The sequence below is a fragment of the Polypterus senegalus genome, chromosome 4, assembly GCF_016835505.1.
Source record: "Polypterus senegalus isolate Bchr_013 chromosome 4, ASM1683550v1, whole genome shotgun sequence".
NCBI lineage: Eukaryota > Metazoa > Chordata > Cladistia > Polypteriformes > Polypteridae > Polypterus > Polypterus senegalus.
In genome coordinates, this window is record NC_053157.1 from 88,351,375 (window position 1) to 88,378,630 (window position 27,256).

The 27,256-nt window shown below is 36.1% G+C and overlaps 1 protein-coding gene across 1 annotated transcript; it reads right to left on the minus strand.

The window, feature by feature from the left end:
• Positions 1-7,034: 7,034 nt before the first annotated feature.
• c4h4orf47 (chromosome 4 C4orf47 homolog) lies at positions 7,035-26,019 on the minus strand. Its single transcript, XM_039750992.1, has 8 exons — positions 25,935-26,019; positions 17,869-18,054; positions 15,731-15,950; positions 15,388-15,525; positions 15,218-15,293; positions 9,528-9,707; positions 7,696-7,868; positions 7,035-7,252 (listed from the first exon to the last, which is right to left on the minus strand). Exons 2-8 carry the CDS (start codon positions 17,963-17,965, stop codon positions 7,201-7,203), a joined length of 936 nt encoding a protein of 311 aa, XP_039606926.1. The 5' UTR covers positions 17,966-18,054; positions 25,935-26,019; the 3' UTR covers positions 7,035-7,200.
• Positions 26,020-27,256: the final 1,237 nt, after the last annotated feature.

Consider the following 27,256-nt stretch of genomic DNA (forward strand, 5'->3'; position numbering starts at 1 on the left):
CATGCTGATACTTTTTGACATTCATACAAGCTGTATTGAAGACAGGTCTGAGGTCACAACTGGCCAGGAAAAATTTTCCAGCTTCAGGTATTACTGAAAAATGACAGTTATGTGTGCTTGGGCATTTCCATTTATGTGTGGTTGAAAAACAAAAAAAGCAAACCTACCACAAATATAGCAGTATCAGTAACAGCTTCTCCTCTAAATATTTTGTCCAGTTAAATTTCTCTTAACCAGAAGCAGAGATGACAGGTTAAAGTAGGTAACAGATCCACATATTGTGACACTCATTGCTTTGATGATATTGTCTCAACCTTTGAATTTGTTGGTTATCAGTCCCAAGGGAGGAGCAGAACTCATTATTGAACAAGAACAGATTCAACAGATCTACAGCAGTCAAGGCTTCAAGAGCCAGACATTAGACACAGCTGTCAATACTGAGCAATCAGTAGCAGAAAGTGTAATATACAGTATGTCATTAATGGGGTACCTTTACAAATAGTTGTTGTATCATTCCCTAAAACAATATTCATACATTTATGGTGGATGCCACATTGTCTTTAGATTGTGAAACATGTTGACATAGACAAACAGGCTATTCCTTTAATAGTGTTCTTGCTCTGAGTTCCCCTGTTTTTTCCTGGTGGGTAGAGTGACATAACCACCAAGGTACTCCAGTTGTGATACTCTATGTGTACTGCCAGTGTGTGTGATAACATTGTAAGTGTACCAGGCAGCCTCACAAGGAACTATTATTTGGCCTTTGTGAAACTCTATCCATTTTTTTTATCAGGGCCATTCCTAGCTTTTTGGAGGCCCTATGTAATATTTTGTATGCAAATATAAATATAACTAAACATTGCATTATACAGTTTCCTTTTAAATCATGAGCCCAATTTCAAAGTTGTCACTTTCAGAGTTCTGCTTTTATTTCTTTAAAGTAATTAAAACAAGAGTAAATTAATGATATCGAGTGATATAGAGGGAGAGAATCATTGTAATCGCAGCGATCAGCAATCAAAGAGAAAGAGAGAGAGAAAGAGACAGATAGACAGAGAGATGAGTATCAAGGCACTGCACATCCTACAATTAAATGACCAACCTATAACAGAGGTGTCAGAAGTACAGAAATGCATTACTTAAGTAAAAGTGCAAGTCCTCATCTATGAAAATACTCTGGTAAATGTCAAAAGTCTACACAAGTAAAAGTAGTATGTTTTCTTAAATTTAATTTTGAATTTTTTCCTTTTAAATGTAAAAATTTCCTTTAGTTGAATATTGCTTTGATTAAGAATCAGGTATAAGAAAGATGTTTAATAAACAATTATTTATTTCAAGAGGTAAATGTGAAAAGACATAATGAGAAAATACAATAAAAAACAAACATGAATTAAGTGCTTCAGTATCAAAAATCTGTCAAGAAGTCTTATAAATTACTAATACATCTGGTAAATAATTTTTATTTACTTAATATTAAACATAATTCAATTTATCCTATTTCTTAGGATTCAATTCCAGTTAATTATCTCCCCATATCTCTGCCTTCTGATATCATTATCAACATTATCCTATATGTGTGTGTGTATTATATATATATATATATATATATATATAAAATATACATATATATAATATACTATTCACTCTCATGCACTCACCATATTTAGATCAACTTAGTAGCCTACACTAATACTGTCACTGAAAAATAATATTTCTCTAATATTCATAGTTTATTTTAATTGAATTTGGTTATCATTTTAATAATCAATATATCCAGATGGCAAGTCAAACAAAAGTTCATGTGAGCATGCTTACCTCTACGTGTTTTTTAAGATCGGAGGGTGAATTTTGAATGCTATCACCTCATGTTTTTATGGTAGGCACAAAAGGCAATGCATTCACCAAGACTCATTTTTGTGCCAACCACTTGAATAGGGCATATTTTCAGACCTAATTGTATCTTCGTTCTCATTAATAAGTCCAGCATTGCTTGACATTGGTTTGACCATATCTTTACTGTTTAAATATCCACAGTTGCTATCTGTACTGTTCCTTCTGCTACTCTCCCACGCGCTTAATGTTCTAGAAATCAAAGACGTGAAATGCACAAATAAATAAATAATGGGATGACCCCTCAATTTCGGATATATATAAATTTAATTTTGTAGGTCCTTCATTAAACACATGATGGGGCTTAGCTGTCTACAAATAGACAGTTAATTTTAATACTCCTGAAATATATCAAGGCTGAATTTGCATCCTGGGAGCCCGTAGTGGCTTTGGGGGCCCCATGCATCTGCATAGTCCACATATAGCAAGAAAACAGCTCTGTTTTGTTTGATCGAAAGTGATTCTGACAAATCATTCAATGACTCAGAATAGTTAGATGAAAACTTAGAATATACTGTTCTTATCATGGATAGGTAAAAAATTGTGACTGGAAATATTGTCATAAGGTGAAAAGGGTAGTTTGAGAAAATCTTGAATCTGGCTGTTACACTTTACTTGAGTTGAATGTATCAGAATCTTCTGGAAAATTCTTGGTTTATTTCTGTGGTATAAGTTGAGAAGGTTGGGAATAGAGGAGTTGAATTTAGAAATGCTGAATGTGTTTAATATTGCTTGAGCTTCTTGGTTAACATATTGTATGTCTTCAGTATTGTGTGGGTAGTGTGGAGTCAGTTATTCTGGACTGACAGCATGGAGTGCCAAATGGGGGGAGAAAGTGTGCCTTCCAGTAAGTGAGGAATCATTTATCTTAAGCTGTAAAGGAGGCTCCAGGCACATGTCAGACCTTAAATTCAGGAGTAATAATTCAAATGACATCATATCCATGGTGCAGTAGATGTGCACTCTTTCAATATCCAGGTATATAATCAGTTATGGAAGATTGTTAAAACTGCTCTCATTTATGGAGCAAGAGAAGATGTAATATCGCTACCCCAGTGACATTGTACCCCTGAAAGAGTTTGGCATTCTAGGTTACATGCTAAAAGTGCATCTCATTTCCTGTTCTATTCACAACTGTTATGCACGGGATGTCAAGAATTTCACATGCTCTAGAAATTATCTCTCAGTTGAAAGGTCATTCAGGATGAGCTCGAAAATGTTGTAGTGGTTAGGGAAACGTGATCTTTCTTGTTCAGATTGTTATCATTGTGACCCTCACCATTAAAAGTGAGAGCTACAGTTCTGATTAAGAAGTACAGCAACTGAGAAAAAAAAAAAATATATTAAATATCGTATAAATAATCTGTTGAAACCAGGTGTATCAACACAGGAGTGGTCATTGAGATAACTAACATCATATTATATTTAAAAGCATCTCTAAAATGTCATGTAGACTAGTTGCTCAATACTGTATGTTGGTCACAATGATTTGAAGAACAGATCTCGGTGTTTTTTAAAGAGGGCTGATTTTTGTCACTTTTTGGCAGTGTGAGTGGCCAAGGCATTCTTGGCATTTTATTTTTGGATGTATTGGTACCAGGGAGATGCACAAATAGGTGACTACAGTGGCACAATCTGCTCCTTTTTTCTCCTTCATTCATTTAAGTCCTCATTTCTCCCATTAGAACCTAAATGATCACTTTCAAGAATAATTGCAAAGTAGAGATAAACAATGTGACATGCTTCATATGGTACTGTTTACTGTCTTACTTGAAAACAAAGTATGGTCTATAATAATTCTGCAAAAAATGAATAATAAATATTTGTGTTATAGTCATGCTGGTTTGTATGATGTGACCTGGAGGGTAGCTGCAACGTCAACCCACACATTTCATTTTGCTTATAATGCCAGCTTTTCTTGTTAGCTTGTTATTTATTTCAGTCACTCCCCACTTTCAAAAAGTATTAGGGATTTGTGAAATGACAGTTTCTCACACTATACAGCATTTTTTGCCTATTACCTCAAGCGTACTGCAACCAAGTAAATTGACTACAGACCTGTGAAAGAATGCATCTCCATATCTGCATGTGGGTCAACTGTCTCTGAAAGCAAGTAAGGAACCAGTTTTGGGTTTGGATTTCAGCACCATGTGAACTCAGTTGGGTCATGTTCTAATACAGCCAAGAGTATTTCATTCGGCCCAAACAATAGTGTCCAAGCAATGTTGGGCATATTCAAAGAGTTTCCAACATGCAAAGTTCAATGAGAAAAAGAAATGGATATAGGTAAATGTGTGTATCTTGTGATAAACTAATGCCCTATCCAGGGTTGTTTCTTGCATAGTGGCAGTGCTAGCAGGATAGACTCTGGTCCACATCAACTTGGAATTGGAATAATCAGGATTTGGAATCATTATATGTATGTAGTTTTCATAATAGACTAATATTTTTGACCTATCATATTTTTAATTATCTTTCAGGTTCTGGCCTTTCCACGAGTTTTGAAGAAATGGAGTATGCTAGTAAAATTGTGAAAACATATTTGAAGAAGAAAGGAAAACATCAAGAATAACGATGTTCATGTTGTTTAAACGATTTTTTTAGAATTAGTCACCTTCCTGTTGATAGTCAATAAAGAGGAATACAACTACACTACTCACAAAAATTAAAGGAACACTTTAAAGAAACACATTAGATACATCAGATCTCAATATGAAGTTGGATATCTATACAAATAACAACAGGGCAATGTCTTAGGAACAAAAGGATGCCAAGACTTTTAATGGAAATAAAAGTTTTCTGCCTACAGAGGGCTCAATTGTGTAGACACCCTAAAATCAGAGTGAAATGAAGATGTGGCAGGCTAGTCCATTTTTTCAAAAACTTAATTTCTGCTACTCAAAATGCTTTTCAGTATCTTGTGTGGCCCCCACGAGCTTGTATGCATGCTTGACAACATCGGGGCATGCTCCTAATGAGACGACGGATGGTGTCTTGTGGCATTTCCTCCCAGATCTGTATGAGGGCATCCCTGAGCTGTTGTACAGTCTGAGGAGCAACCTGGCGGCGCCTAATGGACCGAAACATAATGTCCCACAGATGTTCTATTGGGTTTAAGTCAGGGGATCATGAAGGCCATTCAATTGTTTCAATTCCTTCATCCTCCAGGTACTGCCTGCATACTCTTGCCACATGAGGCAAGAATTGGAGGAAACCAGGACCTACTGCACTAGCGTGGGGTCTGACAATGGGTCCAAGAATTTCATCCTGATACCTAATGGCAGTCAAGATGCCGTTGTCTAGCCTGTAGAGGTCTGTGAGTCGCTCCATGGATATGCCTCCAAGATCATCACTGACCCAACACCAAACCAGTCATGCTAAACGATGTTACAGGCAGCATAATATTCTCCACGGCTTCTCCTGACCCTTTCACGTCTTTCACATATACTCAGGGTGAACCTGCTCTCATCTGTGAAAAGCACAGGACGCCAGTGGCGGACCTGCCAATCCTGGTATTCTATGGCAAATGCCAATTGAGCTCCCCGGTGCTGTGCAGTGAGCACAGGGCGCAGTAGACATTTGGGCCCTCAGGCAACCCTCATGAAGTCTGTTTCTGATTGTTTGGTCAGAGACATTTACACCAGTGGCCTGCTGGAGGTCATTTTGTAGGGCTCTGGCAGTGCTCATCCTGTTCCTCCTTGCCCAAAGGAGCAGATAATGGTCCTGCTGATGGGTTATGGACCTTCTATGGCCCTCTCCAGCTCTCCTAGAGTAACTGCTTGTGTCCTAGAATCTCCTCCATGCCCTTGAGACTGTGCAGGGAAACACAGCAAACCTTCTGGCAATGACACGTATTGATGTGCCATCCTGGAGAAGTTGGACTACCTGTGCAACCTCTGTAGGGTCCAGGTATCACCTCATGTTACCAGTAGTGACACTGACTGTAGCCAAATGCAAAACTAGTGAAGAAACAGTCAGAAAAGATGAGGAGGGAAAAATGTCAGTGGCCTCCACCTGTTAAACCATTCCTGTTTTGGGGGTCATCTCATTGTTGCCCCTCTAGTGCATCTGTTGTTAATTTCATTAACACCACAGCAGCTGAAACTGATTAACAACCCCCTCTGCTACTTAACTGACCAGATTAATATTCCATAAGTTTCATTGCCTTTATGCTATACTCTGATTAAAAAGTGTTCCTTTAATTCTTTTGAGCAGTATATGTTAAAACAATTATTCTACTTGCAGCACTAGTAGATCTTCAAGTCTGTTTGAAGATGGAGAAAAATTCAAGTTGACATAAAAATTTGCACTGATTACTTCTTAAAATTACAAAAACACTAGTAGTACTATACTCATGTTTCATTCATGGCTAACATTTACTCACAAAAATATGCTGTCAGTTAAGGTTAATATGAAAATGATTAAATGGTAACTTTTATATGAATTGGGTAAAACACAGGATAAGGGTGATAAAGAGGTGCAGTGCTTAGTACATGGGTTCTTATCTCATCTTGGACACCACACTTGCATATCCTCCATATATCTGTATGGATTCTCTACCAGGTACTCTGGAGTTCCTTTGACATACCAAATAGATACAGGTTCTCTAAAAATGGCACAGTGGAAGTGAGCGTTAGTGAGGCTAGAGATAGTCTGGTACCAAATCTGGAGATGGTTAGGGTTAGGGTGACCAATACTGACAAGATAGGTACTAGCTCTCCACAACTTAAAAGTAATTACATGGGTCAGAAATTGGATGAAAAATATAAGACTGACCTCTTTACTTAAATGCTGTTTCTGTCTGAAACTGAAAATATGCAACCAAAGTAAACAGCATTTTCAGGAAAAGAAATATGTTTTATTAAAAAATTTAAACTGTACTTCTCCAAGGACAAGTCTAGCTAACATCAGAAACTTTTTAGCCTATAGAAACTTGTGTAAACATGAGCACATCGTTAAGCACTTAAGTTTTGATGATGAGTTAACAACCACTTAAAAATGTAAAAGAAAACAATATGAAAATCATCAATTTTAGGAAATTTGGATAGAATTGAGTTGACAATGATAAGAAGGAGAAAGAAATAAAATGCAAAGAAGTCAAGGACATACAGTATATTCTGAAATATATGTAATTTAAATTAAATACATGAAATAAATACAAAATAATGGAATTACCAAATTCCTCTTTACATTCTTTCCGAAATTTATTACATGTTGCTAGACATATGTCTGGGAGCTTGCAGATTTCAGTGAATATTTGTGGCAACTCCATAATGAGTCAGTTGGGCATAGAGATTTGGCAAGCAGAATTCAATACGACATTATACTTGATATACTTGTATAATTTGCTGGTGTAACAGACCTGTAAAAAAGTGCAAACAATAGATTTTTTTTACTTAGGATAATATTGTATATCTCCTAAAACTTTCCACACAGAATTCTAGTTAAAAAAGACATAATACCCCTCCAAACCTAGAGGTAGAGAAATCTTTTAAGAATTCATCTTCCTTGACATCCCAGGTTTCCGTACTTAAGCTGGCACTCCAGACAGCTAGATTGGCTTTTTAAGTCATTCAATTAGTTTTATTCATTCTCTAGTTCAGTGCAGGACCCCTTGTATGAATGTTTGCAGGAGATCATTGAAGTACAGATAATATATCAAAGTGGAGTGTTATTGAGCTAATCACACTTTCTTAACTGACCAGACAAGAAATGAATATAGAAACTATATCAGAGTATTCATACTTTGCTGTGAATTACATCACTGGATATAAAATAAATCACATTATGTGAAAATATTCTTACTTAAGAACATTAGCATTCAGAATGCTTCGAACTGGCATGCTCTTGGGTCCAGGGGTTGGGTGAAATATTATTCCAGCCTTGTTGGTGTTTATACTTTTTGGCCTTTTCACTGTGTAGTGATCTGCAGAATGGGATGGATATGGATCAAAGGTTCCTGCTTTCATCCCACCAACCTGCAACAAATCAAATAACGTAATTACTTTATTTAAATAAAGTATGCTTTAAATGTTTGTTAGTTGCTTAATACAGAACAGATTCAACATATCCTGAACATTTACCACAGATGGTATAATATCTCCATGAAAATCTTTATTAATGGCAAGATGGTGAAAGATTAAGATTCCAAACTTCATTAGCAAGAAAAGCTCTAAGTTCTGCAGTGAAACATGGAATGTACTGTGAGTTATAGATTTGCATTAACTTTTTCCAGACTTACGGAAATTTGAGCCGAGGGTGCTCATTTGATGAATACACCTTCTAGTTTCACTGGCAAGTCCAGCCTCATTAAATTTAACAGTTGAATATAAGAAATGTTTCATAATTTTTAGTATGTGTATTATTGCCTAACAATGCATAAAATAGCAACTATGCACAGCAAAATCTGCAGTGTTAAATTACATTTTTAGTATGAATATATGGGCCCACTTTTTCCATATGTTGACTTTTAAGTGTTACTTTGACACTTTAATAGATATTTTAGCACTGTTGATATTGATGTATAGAGTAGACCATTTATTATCTGCCACACATATAAGCAAGAAATAAGAAAATCCCCACTTGTGATCTCACTAATTCACTTTGTCAAGAATCAGCTGGTGAAAAAAACAAAGTTGTGCTGCTTCACTTTATTTAATGGTAGTGACAAGGAGTGTCAAACAGCAGGTTGTGCTGTGACAGCAAGCCCTGAATTGAAGTGTCCATAGTTAACATAGCTATTGGTCCCCTGCTAAAAAGCCCACAAAGCCACAGACAGTAGGATTTATTTAATTTTTTAATGACTACTGTTAACAAAAAGGATAAAAGACAGTGGCAGAAATTATGAGGCAGCTATCAGGGCTAATAAAATAAACAAAAGCGAACTGTATCCATTAATTTTCACTATTCTGATGGGGCCACCCAGAATATTAATGAACAAGTGAATGCCCATGGAGAAAAGGTTTTGGGGCTTCTTCATAAGGCTCAGTTGCTCTTGGGTTGACCTTGTTTGGTGAGTTATATTTGTTTTCTTGTTTTTGGAATAGCTTTAAGACAGCTATATAAATCTGATACCCATTCTCTAGTATCAAGACAAACTTGACTAAAACAATACAATTGAGCATCTATCCTTATATCATCAGACTGCTTTTAATTTTTTTCTTCATCTTTAAAAATTTACATCAATATCTGTGTTTGTGCATACTCCGTACAGGTGTAAAATATAAGTAGCTTGTTAAGGAGCATGGGTGTCCATTGGGAAAAGGGGTCATTATCACTCTGTTGTCAAGGTACATAAATGTTGTTGTTTGCATCAAAATCGTGGATGGCATTACTACACTTTTTGTTCTAGTTGTCTGCTCTTGCCATCAGTGTTTTGGGAATGGTGGAAAGGAATTCAGTAGCAATAGTTTGATGCTTGTGAACCTTCCAAACATCATCCTTCTCCCAAATGGGTTTTGAATGTAGCTGTTTCACCTTTATGAGGCTCATTGTTATATTAGGCTATCCAGCACATGCTCACTTCTCTGTTTCTTCCAAACTTTGCTACTCTCTGTCATGTGAACTGAGGTTGAAAGGGATTTCTAAGATTGTTGAAAACATGGTTAAAAAATCAGATATTAGGGCACAAACCTTACCTGTTTGGCAGGAGAACTTGGTTTAAATGGTTTTACATCCTTCTTTCTGTCCAGACTCTTACTAACAGGTGGAAAATGCTTATCAGTTTTATAAGGATTTGCATCGAAAAAGTCCTTTGGATGAAGGTTCAAACGAAATGCACCACCTTTGTACATAGTTTTGTGAGAAAGAAAATCTTTCTGGAAAACATATTTCAAGACAGTTATCGGTTAATCCAACAGACAGCTGAGGAATCAACACAAGAAAAGTGATATACTGTAATATGTTGAGTTTATGAATCAATTAAAGTATATTTAAAACTAATCCTTTGCATTATTGTCACTCACAACTTACACCACATTTAAATTAACCTATGTAACTTGTTTTTTTCTTCTAAAATGGCCCCATATGACGGTTAGTTATATTCAGTAGTATGTACCTAGATGCAAAGCAATGGTACTAAAATAATATAAGTTAGGTCATTAAACTTTAAAAATCCAATATATTGCAAAAATATTAATATTCAATATATATGCAGATGTGTGTTTCATAGCTCTCATTGTTCCTTGCAGTACATGAAAATTTAAATTAAGACTACATAGTGTATCTCCATTTTATATGTCAAAATACTTATGCATGTCAAGTTAACTCTAAAGAGAAAGATGACTATATCACATTGTCTTAGACAGTACCAACAAAACGTAAGGATGATACTTGCAAAATATTAGACTCATCCATAAATTAAATGAACATATTCTTGTTGACTTCCTGTATACAATTAAAAATAAAATGTTATTTTTTTTGGCTAAACAAGCAATATTCTTCAGCCACTGACAGGTTATTAAAGCGATACCATAAAGTAACAAACCATTAAAATTGTGTCCTTGTCCAATGGGAGGTTGTTATACCATTTCCTTCATCGCTGAAGGATAACTACAGACTTTTTCATATAATTGTGAACTATAAACATTGGAGACAGCTTTGAACTCTTGGATCCAGGTCCAGCACCACCATTAAGGTGAATTATGCATTTGTGTAGGACACATATTATAAGAGGAGGAAAAATGGGTTAGCTATCGAACAGTCAGTTGGTGCACTAATAAGCTTGGCCTAGGATGCAAAATAATAGCACTGGCACTGCTTGGATCAGTTCACTATAGAAACCCCTAAGTTGATAAAGTTGCAGAAACTTAACAAACTAAATTTGTGCAACTTTTATAGGTTATGCTATTTGCTATAATTATATTATAAACGTTTGGAGCAAACATAGAACTAATTGTGAAGGTTGAAGTTAAAATTGAGACTTATATTACTTAAAAAGATCAAAATATCACTCCAATTGAGCTTGTTCTTGTTATCTTAGCACAGTGGTGTCAAACTCACATCTTGAAGATCCCACAGTAGCAGCATCTTTTCATTTAAGTCACATTCTTAAGATGTGACCAGTTACTGCTGCTAGGGCTACTACTGCTAATATAGCGAATGGTGGCTCTGAGGCTAGGGATCTGCGCTGGTAATTGGAAGGATGCCATTTTGAATCCTGTAAAATGCTAGAATTGAGTCTACTCCACTGGGCCCGTCGCCAAGGCCCTTAACCTGCAATTACTTTGCCTTGGGTATGTCATTAACCTGCATCCAGCCCTGAAAGCAGGTCCTCCAACTTACAGGGAAAAACTTGGGGGTTGGTGGCAGAATTGGCATTCCAGCCACCGTATAAGACCTCACACTGTTCCAGTGTGGTGCTGAGATTTCACCTGCTGCACTTAGGTCCCAATCCAGGTGGTTCATCAGGTGGTGGGTGTCGCAACGCTGCACCATAATGCTAATGAAAAGCCATATTTTGCTTTTATTGTAAAAAACTTACTCTTTAGGTTTCAGAATTCCTAATTTTTTTTTTCTGAGAACATCAAAATGTTTTGAGGACCAGAACAGATCAATATTTACCAGACCTTCACTTTTTTTCTTTAAAAAATGAACAATACAGGGTTTTGAATCTTAAAAAAATGCAAGTAATTCAAATTGAAGGCAAAAGAAGTTGGTTCCTTTCTCAACTAGAAAATAATTAAGAAAACTGCTGAAACAGACACCTGGAGTTTGACACCCCTGTCAGAGTGCAGTTTTTACAAGGCAAGTGGGTGAAAAGCTGGATTCAAGAGAAGACCAGAATGTTAAACTTCAGCTAGCCACTTGAATATTTCTCGTTTTGCTTTTGCTTTTTTTTTTTGACTAAATTGCTGCAATGGACTCCTAACTGGACTACCTAAGAAAGACATCAATTGGTTGCAATTAGTGCAGAATGCAGCAGCCAGAGTCTTAACTAGAAAAAGAAAATCTGAGCACATCCCTCCAGTTTTGATATTGTTACAATGATGTCATTTAGAATTGGCTTTAAAATACTACTAATGGCATATAAAGACTTAAATAATCTTGTCTTTTCCTATATTTTGGAATAAATTCTCCCTGCACTCCAGCACATCACTTTAGATCTTTTAATGGTGATTTGCTTATAATTCCAAGTGGCAAACTTAAAAGAAGTGGTGAGGTGGCCTTTTGCCATTATGCACCAAAAATCTGGAATACTTTACCATTAGAGATATGCCATCCTAATACTATAAAGCATTTAAAAAAAAAAATTAAAAACCCATATTTTTAATTTGAATTTTATACAGTTACTTTTTAAATTTAATCTTAATAGACTATATGCATAGAATTATTATATTTTTCAGGGATTTACAATTTTTAATAATCTCTACTTTTCTCTGCTATCTTTTCTGGTTCTTCTGTGGTGGCGATCTGCACCACCACCAACTGATCAAGGCACCATGCAGCCACCTGTGATGCTGGAATGAAGGCTGGTGCCCCAGCTGTCGACGAGACCGACTCCATTGAATCCTTTCATATGAAGCCTGGAAATAATGAGGAATGATTTAAGCACATTTATGTTAGGTAGATTGCCCAGTGGGAGCTGGGCAGTCTTTTGGCCTTGGAATCCTTGCAGATTTTGTTTGCTTCTCTCCAGTGTAACTGAGATTTTGTTTTCTGTTCTGCTGTCCACCAAACTTATCTTTAAAGACGTACATTATGACATTGCATGTAAGGATGTTACTCTTCTACTAATTATATATCCATTTCATACGACTGTATGGATTTTATTTTTATTATTTTTTTCTTTGCTATTTATTCATTATTATCTTTACCTAATCTTATTTGTTTTTCATTTCCTGTAACTTTCTCTGTACATCTTGTAAAGCACTTTGTGCTACATTCTTTATATGGAAATATTCTATATAAATAAATAATGTTGTTGTTGTTGCATTTATAGGAAGTCTCTGTGACCCCACTCCTCTTTGACCCATGTTTGTTTTGAACCTATCACAATTATTGACCTCGCCTTTCACATATTTTTTCATAAGGTCTTCCTAACAATGTGACACATGTTCACTAGTTTTCATGTCTTTCTGTTTATTTTCTATTTATGTTTATTTGCATTTGTGGTCAAATGGACCCCATAGTATCTTCCATATAATACAGTATAGGCATTTTCTTCTTATTTCAAGGTTCTGTGACATACACAGCGTAACACAATGGCAAAACAACAGGTATTCTCGCACAAAAACATTCTGGCATCTTTAAGTGACCTAAGTGACTTCTACAGTGAACATGAGCATGATACTGAAAATGGCTTGAGCTGATGAAAGCGATCCCAATCTCAATGAAGAGTCAGACTCCCACAGAGAACTAAGTGCAAGTGAATCAGATTCAGAAGAGGAACAAAATGATGACAGTCATGAAATTCTTGGAAAAGATGGATATGTGTGGTCACAGAAGCAAAAATATGTCAGGAGAATACCAATGAAAAATATTGTCAAAGAGAAACCATGCTGCTGCCTTACAGTTAGGAGACCTGGGTTCACTTCCCTGGTCTTCCCTGTGTGGAGTTTGCATATTCTACCTGTGTCTGCGTGGGTTTCTTCCAGGTACTCTGGTTTCCTCCCACAGTCCAAAGACATGCAGGTTAGGTGCACTGGCGATTCTAAATTGTCCCTAGTGTGTGCCTGGGGTGTGTGTGTGTGCCCTATGGTGGGCTGGCGCCCTGCCCGGGGTTTGTTTCCTGCCTTGCTCCCTGTGTTGGCTGGGATTGGCTCCAGCAGACCCCCATGACCCTGTGGTTAGGATATAGAGGGTTGGAAAATGGATGGATGGATTTTTTTGTTTCTTATGTGTTGTCTATGCTTTGATGATTCAACCATGAGGGCCCAGTGAAGAGCCGATGACAAGTGACACTCCAGGAACTGGGTGCACAGTGGATGAATCTCTCCATGGATTCAAAGGAAGATGAGGTTTCAAGCAGTACATACCAAAGTGAAGTGCTGTGCAATATTATATGGATTTTATAATATATTTTCTGTATATATATGTTCCTAAGACAAATATCTCTGTTTGTTGATATTTGAGTACAAAGGTTTGTTGTATAATATTATTTGGAGAAAAACAAAATATTGTAATAAACAATTTTTATTCTTGTAATATAGTGCGTTTTTTACCATGGTATTGTCAACAGTAACTTTTTTCATAGTATCAGAGCAGGTATCACCAAATGTACCTTTGTTGCCAGTTGCTTCTGGGTGGCAAACTAAAAGAGTGTTTTAAAGTAATTATATGAAAGTATCTTGACCTGCTAAAATGAGAGTAGTTTTATGTTGACCATGTCATTGCAATAAAGAACTTTATGTTTATAGGTGATACACTTCTTGTGGTAAGACGTTTCATGTAAATTATTTAAGAAACAAAAGTTTTAAAAAATATTTATTTCCATGTTTTAATTGTTTATGTACACTCTTAAAAAAATTTTAAAATGGCACTTTACTGGATTGTGTGGTTATTCAAAGAGCCATCACTTGATAAAGCACTGTTTTATTCTATGGAGAGTTCATTGCATATGCAATTGGATCTTAGGTTTGGTTGCATTCCAAAAAGAAGGAAGATAATAAAGCATGTGGAGTCCTACTTTATCTGACTGTAGTCTTGATAATTGTGACTTTTCATTTTTTTAAAAAGTCTTTTTTAAGATTTTAAATGTGCACTTAAAGTTAATAAATATATACCTTGATAATCTATTGTATACATTAGTGAATTCAGGCTTAGGAACATGATGTATTGCAATGACAATACAGAATTTAATATTTAAAATTTGTAACTCCAACAAAAAAAAAGTTTTGTAAGTAATTTTATTGTTTTTTAAATTTAAAATCCTAATATGGAAAATAGATTTATATATATTTAAATATATGAGTTAGCTTGAATTGTAAAGTTATGATTTTACAAGAATCAGCATTAAAATATCTTGGCCAACTTTTACAGCTTGTTGAACCAATTAAAAGTTCTAATGATGAAGAACACAATATTTTTTACAGTGTTGTTTGTAAACAGTCTTCCATTCTCCGATAATATCCAACTGCAGAGCCGCAGAGCCATACATCACCACAGTTTGGACAAGTCACCACAGTTTTTGACCACAGTTTGTTGACAGAAATAAGATTAGAGGTAACTTAAGGTTAGGAGTTTGTGTGGTTAGCGTGAAGTATAGACATGAGGTAATGTCACTTCAGTCAATAACTGTTATGACTTATCCAAACTGCGGTGACTTCTGGATCTGCAGCTCTGTAGTTGGATTCTTCTTGTTTCTTGTTATTAACCAGCATTACTGTACCTTACTCAGTTCTCTTGCTCTTTCATATGGGTCTGCAGAATAAGAGTACTGCTTTGACAACGTAATGTTAGGATACCTGAAAAAATAGAATGAGCACCACATTTTCAAATGTACAAAAGCGATATATTTTCTAATTATTTGAATTATCTGTCAAATGAAAATGTACTCACCCATATCCTGTCCCCAGCTTTGAAGGGTTTGTTAGAAAATTTTTTCCCGGTGATTTGTAAGGCTTCTTTGGTATTTGTAATGCACTCATAGCTTGGACAGGCCCACCAAAGGTTCCAAAGTGGTTACCACTCCCTGAGCTTAAAAATTACAAGGTAGCATGTTGAAATGTATAAAAATAAGAGAAAAAAAGAATGATAATGTGCAACTTATAATACATAATACCAATAAAAGGAATGCTTAGGATTCAGAAGCAAATCAGTTACCATATTTTCAAACCATTCATCTAATAAAAATACAATTATTAGTTTTATTTTCAACCCCAAAATAAGTGCTTTAACTTACGGTGTTTTCTCTCCATTGGTGGGAAGAAAAGCTTTCCCTATGTTCTTTTTTGATTCTTGCAGTTTTTGTTGTCTTCTTAATTTTAAGGGATCTGAATAAGCTTCTTTTTCATAAATCCTTTTAAACTGTGAATCAAAATAGCCTACTTGAAGAGCTGATTTCTTCTTTGTGGATCCTGACAACATCTGCTTACTTTTTGAAGCAGACACATTAAATGGCCCTTAAATACAAAAAGAAAGTGAATGAAACAAATTTACAAGATTCAAGATTAAAACCAGACCCGGATATTGTCGTTTGAAACTTTTTGGCCGAAAGGTAGAATTACTATTCATGTTTGAAAATTTAAAACTAACTCATATGTTTGAACACCATAAATCAAGGAGTGCTAATAACAAATATGTGCTAGAATGCAATTGCATGTAGTCTTCAGAGTTCATTTTTGAATACTGAGTACATGTTGTATATAAATCCTTAATGTGCAGGTTTCATAATTCACTGAACACTGGGAAAATCCTTACAGTTTAGAAAAGGCAAATATCTTCCCATTATATAAATAAGTGCTCAGGCATTTTAGTACGCTGTCTGCATGGATTTAGATAAAGCGATCACCAATATGCTAGAATTCTATATGATGTGAGAATGGATATGAGTAGAGAAAGGCATATGATATTATTTATCCTGATTTACAGAGGCTTTTGATAAGCTCTGACATGAAAGCTTTTCAGCATCAACCATATTGATGTGGCATTTAAAAGTGTACTGTGCAAATAGGTGAAAAATTGTCTGAAATACAGAAAGTAAAGAGTTATGGTGCAAAGAAATTTTTCCGAATTAGGTAATGTTAAAAGTAATGTCCCTCATGGAACAATGCCAGGGCTGCTGCCTTTTTTAATTTATACAAATAATTTTGACAAAAGCAAGCTAATTAAGTTGCAGATTACAGTTCACTAAACTACACTGAATAGCTGATACCCTATAGTAAACCAAAGTATTACAGATGGAGTTGTACAGATACATGGCAGATGGAATTTTATGTGAATTAATGTAACATGTTTCCCATAGGAAGTAAAAAACATCGGATACAATTACGCAGTTTGGGATCTAAGTACACTAAGCTTGTCAAGGATGCATTTTCTAACAAACATTGGCAATTTTATCTTCATGCAGAAAGCCATAGTTTTTTTCTTATTTTTTACCCTGTCACCTTTTTTTGAGTTTGATGTGAGGACAACATAAAATTTATATTTTATCTGTTCATAACTCATTTTAGTGAAATTGTTTTTCACTGACGTAATATGAATTTTATAACCATTTTTGTAAAAACAATGAGGTAAATTATTTTCTAAAATTTAAACAGCAATATTTCATAGAGGATGGATGGTAGCATAGTAAGCTAGCACTGCTGCTTTGCAGCTCCAGGGTCCCGTGCTAGATGGCTGTGTGGAGTTTGCATGTACTACACTTTAATGGGTGGGTTTCTCTCTGGGAATGCCAGCTGTTCTACCAAATCCAAAGCCATGCAGTTTAGGTTAACTGGTGACTATAAACTGGTGTGTGAAGTGAGTGTGCATGTGAGTTTACTATATAACAGACAACAGGGCAGTGTCTTACTAAAAAACTGTATTAAAAGATTTAAAAAATGAATGGATGTTTGGAATATTGCATGGAAGAATTAAGCTCATATTGTTTTTTTTTTTATTTAAATAAAACTAGTAATATTCTAAAGCTGATTTTTCCAAAAAGCTAAAGCTTACACCTGTAGCAATAAATATAAAGAAGTAATTAAAAGCAGGTGGGACATCAGTCCATAACAGATGGATATCATTGCACATTTAGACTCAGATTCAAGCATACTCACTCAGAAAGGGTCAATTTAACATTTCCAGTCAATCTAACGTTTATCTTGGAATTTGGGTGGAAACCAGAAGACCTGAACAAAACCCACACAGACATTTGTGGAGTTTGCAAATTCTACACTGAACAGTGACTAAATTAAATTCAATTTCAATTTGGGATTAAAGAACAAAACATACTGTGCCACTCTGCTGCCTGGAAGACAATATGTACTGTTTAGAATGTGAAACATGTCTAGAGCCACAAAATCATCAATTTGTTTACCATTTATAATTTTTACTTACTGTTGTGAGAAGTAGTGTACTTGTCACCAATACTGATGTACCCCATCTCACTAAAAAGGCCAATCCTTTCCATATCTGTTTTCCCCTCCAGTGGCATGGTTGGATGTCAGTTTATTAGCAAGCAACCAAGAAAGAAGAGATCTTCACTAGTTTGTTGTAATATTTATTTCCATATACCCTTGTAATCTACAAGAAATTAATTACATTATTACTGAGCAATATTTATTATATAATAACAAATTCATATCATAGAATAACTACTTTGGATAGTACACTAGTTTATTTTAGTATTGCCACCATACACATGCATTTCTAATATAAAGGCAACTTCTATTTAAATAGCTGACATTGGTTATTATATTTATATTTAATGTACAGTATATGGGGATGATCGGCAATAAAAATAGAAGTTTGGGAAGGATGTTTATCTTGCAAATATTGATTATCCCTGCTAATGTGAGATGGAGGATGAACCATCTGTTCATATCTTGTTTATTTTTTTCCATGCAGATAGCAAAATTTTGTAGAAAAAGATAATTATATTTACCCCTGGTATTTGAACTGTTTTGCTAACATAAATGAGAAGCTGTCCAGTCTAATATTGTGTGCTAGAGAGTTCACTAGAAAAAGTAGACTTTATTAATTTAATTTAGAGTCCAGATATCTTTTGAAATTCTGCTAATGCATTGAGGACTGGTGGTACAGGCGTCTGTGGGACTGATAATACACATTAATAATAATAATAATAATAATCAATTTTATTTATACTGCACTTTATATAAACAATCTCAAAGTGCTACGGAGTAAAATAAAGTAATAAAAAAAACCTAAAAAAAATACTTCAGTAATAAAATATCTTTCTAAAAAGATAAGTTTTTAAATCTCATTTAAAAACATCAATCGACTGTGGGGCTATCAGGTAAGTCTCGGCACCACAGAAGAAAAGGCCTTGTCACCCATGCTGCTGAGCTTAGTTCTGGGAACTTGAAGAATGTTAATGTGTACAGAGAGGAGGGTACGTCAAGAAGTATGACGGGTAAGGAGTTCCTGTAAATAATGGGGGGCATGCCCATAAATACACTGATGAGTAAGGAGGGAAACCTTATACTCTATTCTAAGTGAAACAGGGAGCCAATGAAGGGTTTTCAAAATAGGAGTGATGTGGTCATACTTTCGCACCCTCATCAGAATTCTGGCAGCACAGTTCTGAATATATTGGAGTCTCTGGATACTCTTACCAGGAATCCCGATAAAAAGCGCATTGCAATAGTCCAACCTGGAGGAGACAAAGGCATGAACAAGCCTCTCTGCATCCGCCAGAGTAAGTATAGGGTGGAGTTTAGCAATATTCTTGAGATGATAAAAAGAAGATTTACAAAGATATTTAATATGGGTGTCAAAAGTGAGTTGAGAATCCATCTTAACACCCAAATTAGTGACAGATATAGAAAGAGGAATGTTTTGACCAGAGAACATAATACCAGTAATGACAGAAGAATGAAGATGATGTGGTGTGCCAACTAAGATGGCTTCTGTTTTGGATCTGTTCAACTGAAGAAATTTACGCCTCATCCATGCCTCTATCTCCTCCAAGCAGGTAGTCAAAGTAGATGTTGGCAGAGGAGCATTAGAGGAGGTGGGAGTAGTCCTGAGGTAAAGCTGAGTGTCATCAGCATAACAATGGAAGGATAAACCATGTCTGCCAATGACAGTTTCAAGGGGAAGCATATTGATGTTGAAGAGAATAGGGCCAAAAAAAAAGCCCTGTGTGACACCACAGGTAACATTGTGGGTATAGGATTTTGCGCTACCCAAGTCAACATACTCAGTTCTACCAGTCAGGTACGATGTAAACCAGTTAAGAACATTTCCAGAAAGTCCAATAGTGTATTGCAGGCAATGAAGGAGAATGTTATGGTTTAATGTGTCAAAAGCAGCTGTCAGATCAAGAAAGATACTGTAAGTACAGAAGGAGAACTAGTATATGCTGTCATTATAAGGTCATTAGTAACCCTGACCAGGGCTGTTTCAGTACTATGGCCAGGGCGAAAACTAGACTGAAACTTCTCAAACAAGTTATTCAGTTTGAGGTGATCATGAAGTTGAGCTGCAACTATTTTCTCCAGAACTTTAGAAAGAAATGGAAGATTGAAGATGGACCTATAGTTAGAGAGAACTTCAGGATCAAGGGTGGATTTTTTTCAGTAGAGGACTGATGACAGCAGTTTTTAATACAGAAGGAATATGACCAGACAAAAGAGAATGATTTATAATCCTAGTGATAAGTGTAGAGACAGCAGAGATGTTGACCTTCAGCATAGCTGAAGGGAAAGGGTCCAGGGAACTAGTAGACGATTTCATTTTCCTGATAACGGCCTCCACCTCTTCCCATGCGGTAACAGAGAAAGAGCAAAGGGGCTGAACAATCTCAGACAATGAATCGACAGTTGGTAAAGGCAGGGTGTCCATGTTAGAGAGGTGCAAGCGAATGTTATCAACCTTTTCTTTGAAAAAATTGATATTGTGGCGCTCTGGGTAAATAATAACAGGAGCACTCGCAGCTGTCAGGGTCTCTTCAGTTTTATTTTAGTTAAATTGGTCCTATACCAAATAATGAGTCAATGTCGTTGAGTCTGGAAATCTCCTCACTACCAGCCCGCACCAGGAACCCCACTCCCACACCAAAACAAGAAAACACACCCCCCACAAGATGTGTCCGCCCCTCTCAATTAGAAACCTCCCCTTCCCTCAGACAAGGCTAGAAAGCATTGCCTGCACGTTACAATATGCATGTTGCACTTCTCAACGGTAATCTCAGAGTAAACAAATGAAGGAGGTTTTAGAAGGTGATTTATAGTTGAGAAAAGTTTTTTTCGGATTCCTGGCACTATTACTAATAATAGTGGAATAGGACCTGGACCGTGCAACCTTCAAAGCAGTACCACATCATCTGCATATAGTGAAATTTTCAGTTCAAGTCCTTCTTTGGTAATCCCTGTTATCTCGGATACATTTTGAAAGTGAATAGCCAATGGCTCAATGGTGATTGCAAAGAGCAATCTTGATGGGGGCATCCTTATTGAGCCCAACATTCCAGTTTGAAGTATTTGAAATAATGTTGTTAAAACAAACAGGTGCTTCTGGACTAGTATAGAGTAGTTTGATCCATTTACAAATATTTGGGTCAAACCCAAATTTTTGCAATATGGTGAATAGGTAGTCCCATTCAACCAGCTCTGCATCCAGAGATAATAAGATCTATGGTGTGTTAGATTTTATGGGTCAGTATATTACATTAAAGAAACATGGAAGAATAGAAGCTAAGTATCTACCTGTAATAAATCTAAAATTGCAGAAGAAGGAGTGCAAGTTGTCGACAGTGATGCATTCAAGTGTTTTCCAGCAGGAGGCAATAATTAGTCTGGCTGCCAGGGTACCCTGACAGAATAACTTGCATTCTGAGAATTTGAGCGGAAGCCTAGAAAGGTTTAAAAAAAGAAGGTTTTGAAGTAACAGAGTGATACTGCAGGAAAGAAAGGAAGACAGTAGGTGTGTGTCCAAAAATTAAAGACTAGGGGACAATGCTGGAACATGTGAAGAAAAGTGCCAGTTAAACTAAGGGAACATAAATGACAGAGAGGATCAACAGTGAGGCCCATCAGAAACCACTTGCGAGGAGTAGGATAGAGTATATGTGGAATTTTGAACTGGGTGAGCTGGTAGTTTTGGTTTCTAGAACAAAGCCTTACATTGGAGAGAAGGGAGAGGAGAAAGGTCGCTAGACAAAAGAGAAATCAAGGGCAGAGGTTTATAGGATGCTTTGCAAAGTAAAGAGTAGAGAGTAGAGACAGGTTTTTTCTTGGGAGAGAAAGAACAAAACAAAGAGCGTAATGAGTGATTTGGTAGCGGGGTAGTCAGGGAAATTCCACATGTCCTGAGCTCTGATCAGACTTGAAGGTAGAAAAAGAAACCAGGGACCAGGGGGATTAAAATATGTTTGTAAAGACTGGAACGTCATAAGCCCTGAACTATTAAACAGATCTCCTAGCACACTGATTCCAGCACGATGTCAAGGAGGAAATACATTGGGCCGGCCACCTTTTGAAAGAGCAGGGTTATGAAATATAGGAGTGAGGGAGTGCCATTCTCCAGAGGGTGCAGGTAACTTTTCCACACAATGCCAGATGTTGGTGGTGTATGGCAAAATAGGTCCCAAGACAAGTTTGGTGGCTTTACACTACAAGGAGGTAAACAGAGCATTTTGAAGTGAAAATGGGAAAGCAAGGGAGGATTCTACATGGTGCCAAGGAGGGGGATGAGGGGGAGGACATAGCCATGACAAAATAGGGCAGAGAGTGAAAGCCCAGTGGTATAGTTCTAAGTCAGGCAACACTACACCTGCTCTCAGTCTATCTCTAACCAGGGTTGAATGTTTAAGGTTTGGTCTCTTGCCATTCCCGAGGAATCTTGAGATCAATGACCTAATTTCCGACCTGTATTTAGTAGGTGGTGGAAGTGGCAGCGTTGAGTTAATGAAGTTGAAGTGGGGTACAATATTCATTTTGGTATTGGCCAAATGAGATTAAAAAGAGAGGGTAAGTCTGGACCAGGTGTTTATGGAGGCTTTTGCATTAGCAAAGATGCAGCAATCGTTTTAAGAGGATATGTCTGAGATTGAGGCAGTAATATCAACTCCCAAATATCCCAAATATTATACTACTAGATACAGGGATGACAGAGGGTAGGGAGAATTGACAGTACATATCATTAAGGGGCAGGAGAGAAGATTAAGACCAATTAATTTTGTAACCAGACAGGGCTTTGAAACACCTGAACAGTTCAAGCATGCAAGGGATGTCAGTTGGGGCATTACCTAGATAGAGGAGGATGTCATTGGCTTATAAGGATATTAACTGAGTGGAATTTGAAATTGTGATAGGAGTTAGTACCTGGGAATTATGGGTGTCAATTGCAAGTGGTTTGAGAGATAGGTTGAAGAGTAAAGGAGACAAACCACAGCCTTGCCTAGCTCACCTACTAATGGAAAAAGGACGTGAGATATTTGAATTAGACAAGAGAACTTCAGAGGGAGAGGAGTAAAGAGTTTTCACCAGATTTATCAAACTTGGACCAAAGCCCATTCTGTCCATGACTTGCCATAAAATTTGCCAATTCATGTGATCAAAAGCCTTTTAGGCATCCAGGGAAAGGAGTGCAGCAGGCTTAGGAAGGGAGGGAGCTAAATTAATAACATTCAGAAGTCTTCTCATGTTATCCACAGCTAACCGTGAATGTACAGTATGAAACCAGACTGGTTGGGGTGGATTAATTTGCTAAAGACATTCTGTAGGCAGTGGGCCAGAACTTTAGCTAGCAGTTTTGTATCTGTATTAACGAGAAGGAGGGTTCTGTACCTCTAACACAGAGTAGCGTCTTTACTTTATTTCAAAAATAATGTAATAACTGCAATATTAATACTAGTATTTAAATGGCCAGGGGAGGTAGCTGCACTGATCATCTCAAAATGGGGAATGGATAAGTGTTTCCAGAATGCAGAAATTGTTTCAGATGGAAACCCATCCATCCCTGGTGAGTTCAGGCAAAGGGATGAGAGTATCTAGAAGAGAAGCCTTCCTTAGTGAGACATGGGAATGGAAGGGTGTTAAGAAATGATTTGATATCTGAGGGAGTGTTACCAGAGTTATCAGTATCGTTTAATTAATCAATTAATTATTATAAGGGGATCATTAGAAATTGAGGGGAAGATGCCAATTAATGTTTGGCGAAACGTTTAAGATAGAATTTTGTTGTCTCTAGCTCCTAGCTCCAATACAGTAAATGTTGCTAACAATAGTGGAACTAACTTATTGAAACTTTTTTATAAAATTCCACAGGGTATCCATCAGGGCCCACTGCTTTCCCACACTGGACTGAATTTATAGTGTCTAGTAATTCTGATGGTGTCAGAGGTTTATCCAGTTTCTCTGCACTAAGAATATCTAGCTGAGATATTGTAATGCATCAAATAACTCATTAGATTGTTTCTTGTCATCTTTAAACTGGGTAGAATTTAAGGACTTATAGTATTCTCTAAATATGTGGGTTATATTTTTGAGGTCAATGAATTTTAAGCATAATGTATAATTTCATAATGTAGCACCTCCTGTAAAAATGGTAGCTTCAAGCAGATTTGAATATAATGCTTTGATCTGTAGTCTTGTGCAATTACAAAGTTATGGAGGGTTTAGAATAAAGCAAACCATGGTTTACTTTAACTTATTACATACAATATTTACAATACCAATGCTATTAGTATTTCACATATCTGTTATCATCTGTTCATTATATTATCTGTTGTGGATCTAAATAAATAAAACACCTTGAGAGGTATTTCAGGCATGGACAACTGGAAGGAGACCCTGGAGCAGACCCAGGACATGTTGGAGAGATTATATTTCTTGGTTAGCCTGGGAATTGGGAATGCCTCAGTATCCCCCAGGAGGAGTTGAAGGAAGTGGTGGGGAAAAGGGATGTCTACCAACAATTCGAACTAGGATAACCAGCAGAAAATGGGTGGATGGTTGAACAGTTAAACAGAGTAAACAAAGGATTTCATCGACACAAGGGTCATACAAGTGATATTATTAAGTTAAATGTCTATCCATTTTAAGACTTATTTAATCCAGGAGAGGGTCATGAAGGGTAGAACCCTGTCTTGGAAGCACTGAAAACAAGGTATAGACCACCCATTTTTGCAGCTTAAACCATCATTTTGCAATTATCAAATCATATACACTTTACATGGAACTGCTGTTTATCCTGGCTTTCAAAGAGTTTACTATAACATGTCTATTTCACTTTCTGTCTATTGGCAGTTCAGCAGTTATAGATTTAATTTACTAGAAGGTCTTTCAGAGCTTGGCTTTGGTTTCCCAGTTTTAGAGCTGCCCTAGTGACTGTCTCTGTTGGGTCTCATCTCTGTAACCACACAACGTTTTAGATACATTTTTATAACTTTCTAAGTATCTTGTCTGCATAAATTTAAGGATTGTCTGTTTTAAACTGAGAAATTTCCTTGACATGCACTATGACCCCAACAACTTTGTATTACTAATTGATAAGTGTAAACTATCCCATAAAGTTCTGGATACTTTTTCACATTTAAGAGAACCTATTTACTAAATTAACTGTTATGGAGTCACTTAGCAAAGCAATTGCAATATGCCAGAAAAATATTGTTACATAGTTTCTTTGAAAAATGAAACACAAAATATACAATTCAGATTAATCTGTTATATGAAATTCAGCAAAAATGTTAAATGTAAGTAACCTCCTATTTTTATTTTTTCTTACATTTTCCCCATATTTTCAATTCACCTGCCTCTAACCTATGGTATTAAACTATAGGAAAAAACAAAGCAGAGCAAAAAATAATTTTAGATGTTGCTGAAACCTGAAGGCAAAGCCAGTTCATAAAAGATCTGTTACTACCCCCAAAAAGGCAAAAACTAAATAAAAAATATTTTTTAAAAAACATTAATCAATAAATATCCAAGAAGTGGTTAAACTATAATCAACATAATCTTCCTTGATCATATTAAACGCATTAATACATCAGTTTTATGTTCTAATCTATCATTTAACGTTATCTTCCTATTGATATACTTTACAGGCGCCTATCACAGAAAGTACATAAATATTCTTGAAATTTAGAGCAGGCAATTGATTAGAGAAATAAAATGTGGGGTTCCTCCAAGTACTACTGAAACGCTTTTAAAATCCAAGTAAAATGCCTGTAATTAATCTGGTCGGTTAGTTATTTTTTTCTTTACTGTACATTTTTTTTTAGAAAATAAATCGTTCTTTTTTATGAAAAAGGCAACATCACGTGTAAACATTACATTTTTGTTGGGGAATTGACACTTTAACGTTGTCATCCTTATTGCACGAGTAATGCCTCGCTGTATTCTACTTACAGTATATGGAACTCGCGTTTGTACCAACACCATAAAATAAAATTCTGCTATTGCTCTATTACCAGACAACGCGTCCCCCGATTTTCTTACCACTTCTGCTTTTCTGCCAACTGCGGTTCACAAGTATTGTGTATTTCACGTTTCCCTGGTAACAACCAAGCGCACCTTACAGGAACATGCTGATAAAGACGCATGCGCAGCTTCGATTGGGCGGCTCTAGCTAACAGTTAAATCGGGATCAAAGTAAATTTGGGTGATTATAAAAAATCAGTATCAAAAATAATAATGATTAAATAATTTCAAAGCACAATATAATGAAATTTGCAACATATCAATGTTCTTCCTTTAAGTGAACCTGTAATCTATCTCTGTATTCCATGTACCACGTCTTAAAAAACATCATTGTTTAGATGTCACTTTATATTGACTTGTAGCATGCTTGATCTGGATCTTGCACAGACTGCGCGCATTGCTCAGGGTTTGTCCTGACGAACTTAAATGTGTAAGCGGTTAGAAAAGAATGTCTAATTATGAGTCTTGGGTGCTAAAATTGTATTGTTAAGTTTACCAAAAACGCGAATAGTTGTTGTCAAAATGACAATCCATGCATTAAATTATTTGGATAAAATATTACGGAGTATCAAGTTACGTAATTTTCACAATACATGCTGGTTTTTGTAATGTTTATTGTGGTACCCGTTTGCAGTTCGAGATTAATGGATCTATCGGCAGGCTCTTCTATTTCAGTTTAGTGTAACGGAATCCCCATGTTAAAAATAGTCAAATATCGACCTTGAATTCGTTTAGAGGGGTCTGAGAATGTTACATTTCCTAAAAATCATCCACTTATCATATATATTGTATGGTGATTTTTTAAAATCTTTTTTATTAGAAGATCAATTGCTATTTACCAGGTTATTGAAAAAAAAAACTCTCTATAATTTCCAAATAATAAAAACGTTTATCAAATCTTGTGAACAGTAATCTATTTAACTTAAAATTCTCAAAATTTAATAATCCAGTTCAGGGTCTTACAACTTTCTTGGCAACATCAGGTGCAAGACAGAACTTAGCTATGAAAAGGATTACATGCATACACACACCAAACTCACCTAATTTGGAATATCCAAATAAACTGATACCTTTTCTGGAATATGGAAGGTAATCTTAAACACTGGGAGAACGTGCAAACTCCACACAGACAACACTTGTATGTGGGATTTGAAGGAAAATGCAGGATCCTGGAGGCAGCATTGTTTACAAGTGCATCACTGTGCTATTCACAGAAATGCTTTAAATACAAACAGTTATGAAATATAGATATCCTTAAACTGACGTAGAAAGCAAAGTGAAATTACTGTTAAGAAAAGTGACAAGCTACTACTAACAACAAGTAAAACTAACAAGCCATT

Bases quoted from the DNA above. Each gene is read 5' to 3' on its own strand.
- c4h4orf47 (XM_039750992.1), bottom strand. From the start codon at position 17,965: ATGCCACTGGAGGGGAAAACAGATATGGAAAGGATTGGCCTTTTTAGT. The intron at 15,526-15,730 runs GTAAGTTAAAGC...GTAATTTTTAAG, and splicing joins ACCAATGGAGAGAAAACACC to CTCAGGGAGTGGTAACCACT. The intron at 9,708-15,217 runs GTACAGTAATGC...TATGTTTTCCAG, and splicing joins GAGCAAGAGAACTGAGTAAG to AAAGATTTTCTTTCTCACAA.